The sequence below is a fragment of the Conger conger genome, chromosome 8, assembly GCF_963514075.1.
Source record: "Conger conger chromosome 8, fConCon1.1, whole genome shotgun sequence".
NCBI classification, from domain to species: Eukaryota; Metazoa; Chordata; class Actinopteri; order Anguilliformes; family Congridae; genus Conger; species Conger conger.
In genome coordinates, this window is record NC_083767.1 from 9,029,159 (window position 1) to 9,034,941 (window position 5,783).

The 5,783-nt window shown below is 42.1% G+C and overlaps 1 protein-coding gene across 1 annotated transcript; it reads right to left on the minus strand.

Moving 5' to 3' along the window:
• Positions 1 to 1,534: 1,534 nt before the first annotated feature.
• fgf20b (fibroblast growth factor 20b) lies at positions 1,535 to 3,739 on the minus strand. Its single transcript, XM_061252903.1, has 3 exons — positions 3,463 to 3,739; positions 2,629 to 2,732; positions 1,535 to 2,216 (listed from the first exon to the last, which is right to left on the minus strand). Exons 1-3 carry the CDS (start codon positions 3,737 to 3,739, stop codon positions 1,971 to 1,973), a joined length of 627 nt encoding a protein of 208 aa, XP_061108887.1. The 3' UTR covers positions 1,535 to 1,970.
• Between the last annotated feature and the right edge of the window lie 2,044 nt (positions 3,740 to 5,783).

Genomic DNA, 5,783 nt, shown 5'->3' on the forward strand with positions numbered 1-5,783 from the left:
AATTCGCTACACCTAAACTAAAGGTCAGTGTTTTTTCCCACTGTGAGCGTGTCATTGTGCAGCCGTTACCCGAGAAGGTTGCAGGGAGTCGCTCTGAACCAGTTGTTTGCACGATGGCCCTTTTCCTTCTGGATAACTGTTGTTGTAAAATAAGTATTTTGAAACACAGCGGCAATCTTGTGCCCTCATCTACAGATCTGAAATCCTGTCTGCGAACAGGGAATGGTGCGCATTCCTTGGCAAAGTGAGCAGATGTTCTAATAAAGACCGCTTAAAGAAGAAGAAGGATATCAACACAAAATGATTAAATCAATGGTGGTGATTCAATGGTAGGAGGGAATGCATTTTACATTGATAGACTATATATTTTTATCACCAGTGCACTCATATACAAGCTATATGTATTGAAATAACTTATTACTGTGTTTAATGAAGAATCCCTTTTCAATATGATGGCGCGATAATGCTACCATTGCACCCCCTCTGCCCCCACCATCCTCATAACCCCCACCCCTCTCTTGACATGACCCTGATGTTCAGGTTGTAGATTTGGATACACAGTGCTTTAAATCAACTCATAGAGTTTAAATGAGTCTACTAGAGTGCCAGAGCGGACTCATATAAACTCTGTTAAGAGTTGAATTAGCGCTGGACATTTTACTGTGTACCAAGAGCCAGAATAAATCAAAACCTGTTCCCTGGCTCTGAATCTCCCTGCAGCTGAGGTCTCTGGTGAACACTACTGAGAACCACCATTGAAATTCTACTGCTTATTTGTGATGTACACTTTTGTGACCAAAATCTAGTCTTCACACAAACCGTCTGGCTTATTAATTGATGCCACTTGGCACCTGCAATGGACTGGTGATTTAAAATTGATTCTCAACCTGCATTCACATCAGTGCCATATACAGTCTGGAGATTCACAGCTCAACGCAATTTTGGAGGTAAAAGTGCAGTTCAGAGACGATTCACATAAAAGAGGCTTAGACATTTCGGTGAATTTAAATAGTTTAATTCCCCATGGGATATGTACTGCACTGCATACATCTCAGAGGACTCAGGAGTAAGAAACATGAAAAACATGGAGGCCTGAGGTTTTCTTCACAGATCTCAACAAAATAGCACAGCAGGGCTTCGCCTAAATAATATCCTAAAAATAATATAAGAAAATACTATCTTCAGTCTGGTTAAAAGAAATATTCCGGATATTCTGGTCTCTATTTAGATACACCTTCTATTGGGCCAAAAACAATGTCTCAGGTGATTTTCTTGTCTATACTGCATATTTATCTATACAAATATATTCTGAAATAAATAAATATATAAAATAAATATATGTATCTAGAAATGCATAAATAAAAAAGAAACACTTGAAATGAAAAATGTGTGACAACTGATTTCTGTTTTTTACCCCCACAGCCCCCCAGACATGATGCCACAGCAATATAATTCCTTCACAGTTCCTCTTGAGCGCTCAGTGATATTGTCCCATCACGTTATAGTTCCAAAGAAAGAGAGAGCGAGAGAGAGAGGGATGGAGAGAGAGAGAGAGAGAGACAATCCCACAGTCTCTCATCTGTCCCGATGGTGCAGATCCACCGACATGCCTCCACGTCCTGCCTGGCCTTGATCAGTCTCCTGGTGAAGCAGCGCTCCAGGAGACCAGACCAGCAGCTCTGCAGCTTATCCGCAGCCCTTGCCTTTCCCTCCAGCCCCGAGCGGGACCGTCGGCCTCAAACACAAAATGGCCTCCTGGCTCTGGGCTTGAAGCTTGACATTCTAGACGGTCCTTCGTGCTTCTAAGAGCCCTCTCCTTTACGCTCCCAGGAGGGCCCTGACCGTGCCGCCGTTCCGCTGTCGGCCCTCCGCAGTCCTGTTACCGGGCCCACACACGCTTACATCCCTGTTTCCACAGAAGCCTGGACTTCAGCACATATTCTCCGCCGAACAGAAGGCCCCGCCGCCCCTCAGCTGTGTCCCAGCACCTCCTTGTACAGCTCCGGCACACGGTCTGGGTCCACGGGCCTCGGGAGGAAGTGCGTGAACTTCTGGTGTCGCCTGGACTTTGTCCCGTCTCTGGGAGTTCCGTCTTTGTTCAGGGCCACGAAATAGCGGGCGCCCTTGTCTCCGTGCTTGTAGAGGTTGGAGGAATACGTGTTGTACCAGTTCTCCTCAAACTGCTCCCGGAAGACACACTCCGCCGTTAATTTCTCCTGACAGAAAAATGAAATGCGTTTATTAGCACAGAGTAATGCTCAAAACACAGCGATGCTTCCTGCAATATTATTTACAAGTACTATACAGAGCAATATCAATATCAGCGGGGTACATTATGAATTAGAATTAATATATATTTGTGATATCAGTTCACAGTTGATGTACACGTACAGCAAAGGGAAATCATTTGCCCCACCTGCTGGTATAAGTTCGCCTGGGCACTTTCATCAAAAAGCCTAGCGCTCTGAAACAACTATTTCCTTCATTCAAGGTGAAAGAATTCAAGATTGACCTGCATGTTGCATAGTTTCAGTACGGTGTGCATCTTAATATATAGTAAAGAATAAATGCAGAAATAACTATATAATAAATAACTATATAATAAATACATTGACGACAGATACTTACAGAGCCATACAGTTCTCCTTTGTCGTTCATTCCCAGGTACAGTCCACTGTCGACCCCACGTATGCTTATCATTCCAACTGCAAGGCTGATAAATTCCAAAATACCTGTAAAAGAATAATGTGACGTTCGTGTTATTTGTTTACCCATGGTTGGTTATTCTGAGAGCAATGACCAATCGTTTTCTTCAGTAGAGCGGTGGGTAATGTAACTTCACTGAAATGCAACCTTTAAGTATAACCGTTGAGTTCACGATCTCCTTAAAACACACTTATCACAATGTAGAGGATGGTGCATTGCTGTTGCGCAAAAGAACATCGTAAGATCGTATACCCAAATTGTGAAACGTAAAGGTGTATCAACCTTCTCCATTGGAGGTTTACTGTTCAACTGATTTTGTCATTTCATTAAGCCCACAGAGTGATTTATGTGGCGAGTGTCGCTTGAGAGATGGTGGAATGCACTTGTGATTATATTCTATAGGTGACCAAGCAAAACCACAATTAACCCCTAGAACGTAGTTCGAATGAGATCTCCCCTACACAACGAAACAAGCCATAGACCGAGGAAAAGTACGAAGCCGATGTTGGGTTATCGCCATCTCTCAGAAATTATCAACGTTATTAGATATTAGTAAACAATAACAGTGTTGTTGTGGCATGACCATACTGCCCGTGGGCTGACCTCCTCACGCGGCACTGCCGTAAAGAACATACATGCTGAAGGCAACTTAAATGGCTATGAAATAATATTTAAAAGTAGAGTCTGTTTACTGCATGGTAATAATAATAATAATAATAATAATAATAATAATAATAATAATAATAACAATCTTACCAAATCGACTGTGGTCTTTTCTCGTCCCCTGCACTGTTCCATCTGGGTGTATTTCTAGGTGAAATCCAGTTCTACAGTACAACTGTCTTCTCCGCAGAATCCCCTTTAAATGCATTAAATCCGCGGAGGTACTCCGGGAAAGTCTCTCCGCTGGGACCAGGTGTTCGCCCAACAGACCTGTACTCTCTCCGGCAGGCGTCAGAACAAAATGGGATCCGACGTGTCCGAAGCCCTCGATACCGTGCAAGAAGCTTCCCACTTCGCCAACAGGAGCCATCGCAAAATGCGCCGTCGTTGCCGTTTCAGATAAGAAAACTTCAGCCGAGAGGTCTGGAGAAAACACCTTTCCGCAGTAGACGATTTGCTGCTTACTGCGTGTTTACATCCGCGTCCGTTACTTAACACATGCTCCCTCTCTCTGACTGTTCCTTGTGACTAGTGTTCAGGATTCCCTTTAGTCACCGATTGTGTTCAGCGGTATGCTCCAGTAGGCTACTGCTATTGTACTGATATATACTGGTCAGATTAGGCACCCGTTTAAATACATACGACATGTAAATGCCCTCCTGATATATGCTAATTGGGCTCTTCAGATGTTTCTTTTTTTCAATATTTATCCTTGATCCTTGATGTCTTCAAGCCTTTGATGTTAAAACTCAGGTTGTTCGCAGGGTCATTGCACTGGCGAATTACGAAAAGTGTGCCGAAAAGTGCAAAAGAGTTTTCCTTTCAAAAACATAATATTCATTTAAGACGTCTCCCTGGCCTCTTCCTTGAGGGTGAGCGACACAAGAGGTGATTACCCGGGTATGAGACTGCTCCCTATAGGATGGTGTGTTTTGAGAGTGCCTGGAAGACGCGTGACAGGTGCAAAATGCGAGTAAGACTATGGGCGGTGCTCTGAGTTTAGGCCTGCCTAGGTTGACAGATTTTTTTTTCTCTAAAGGTAGAGAAAGAGAGACAGAGAGGTCCCAAAGTTCCTTTTTTAAGTTCAGTTTTCTCCGATTATGACATTGTGACGACCTCTTTTTTTCAATCTATGAATAATTTAAATGTAATTGAATTGAATTTAATGTAGGCTTACATTTAGCAAATACCATCATATTATAATCACACTTAATATCCTTAATAATATACTTAATGTCTAATAAGAAACAGTTACAATAAAACAAATGTCAAGCATATGTCCCACACTTGTGAATTTGTTTAACCATTTTCTACTTCTCGTGTTTTGTTGAAAAACAACCAAAGTGAAGATTTTAAAAACATCATACGGCCAGGGATCGACTGATCTTTTTCTTTCTTTGAAAAATAATCATAAAAAAACTTAATTGTGCCGTGAAACAAAATCAAAGGAGATGCGATCAAAGATTAGAAACTCGGGCCAGTAGCTCTCCTTCAACATAAGAGGATGTCTAACAAAAGGCAGAAACCTATTTGAAGCGCATATGTTATTCAAAGTTCAAACTGCCATTTCGCTGCATCTACTTAAAAGAGGTGACTAACATCGTGGAGTCACTAGCTTTATAATTTATGTAGATACCTGTAAGTGAACATTAGCAGATAAATGCGCATGTTATTACTTGAAATTGATTTGTAGAACAAGCGTTTGCATTGACCAAAATGGGCTGATTGCTAGTAACCTCCCATGGTACCTTGGTGATTCATCAAGTGAAATCTCTATTGACGTGTTTTCCCCATGTATATCCCCAAGCTCATTAGTATTTATGATTGCCAAAATAGTTTCAAACAAAATCAATGTAGCCAATGAAGGAAACAACAACAATTCACATTAAAATCAATAGTGCACAATACAGACATCACATTTTGGGGCCTGATATTGTGTGTGTGGGTGTGTGTGTGTGTGTGTGTGTGTGTGTGCGCGCGCGCGCGTGCGTACCTGTGTGTGTGTGTGTGTGTGTGTGTGTGTGTGCATATAAATCCGTAGATTATGTTGCGTAATATTGCAAGTGCCTGTTTCCATCTGTAAATATATTTTCTACAGATATATACAGGTCTATTCCATAATAATACTGAAGGAGCAAATATTAGTGTGAAACTATAATCTCTTTCACTTTCTCCTGACGTTTTCATGTAAAGCACCAGGAGCAGAGGTTGGGCTGAAAGTTTGGGATTGCAGGCCCCGACACATCGCTAATATATCAGGGTTGTGCACCCTCTCAGTATTCAGGTGAAACGGGGTGAAATCCACATCTCGCGATGCATGGGAAGAACACGGTCCCTGTATACAGTATCAAAGCAAGAGCAATGGCCGCTTTACGCAAACTCGTGTTGATGGTACATACGTCTGCGAGGCTTAA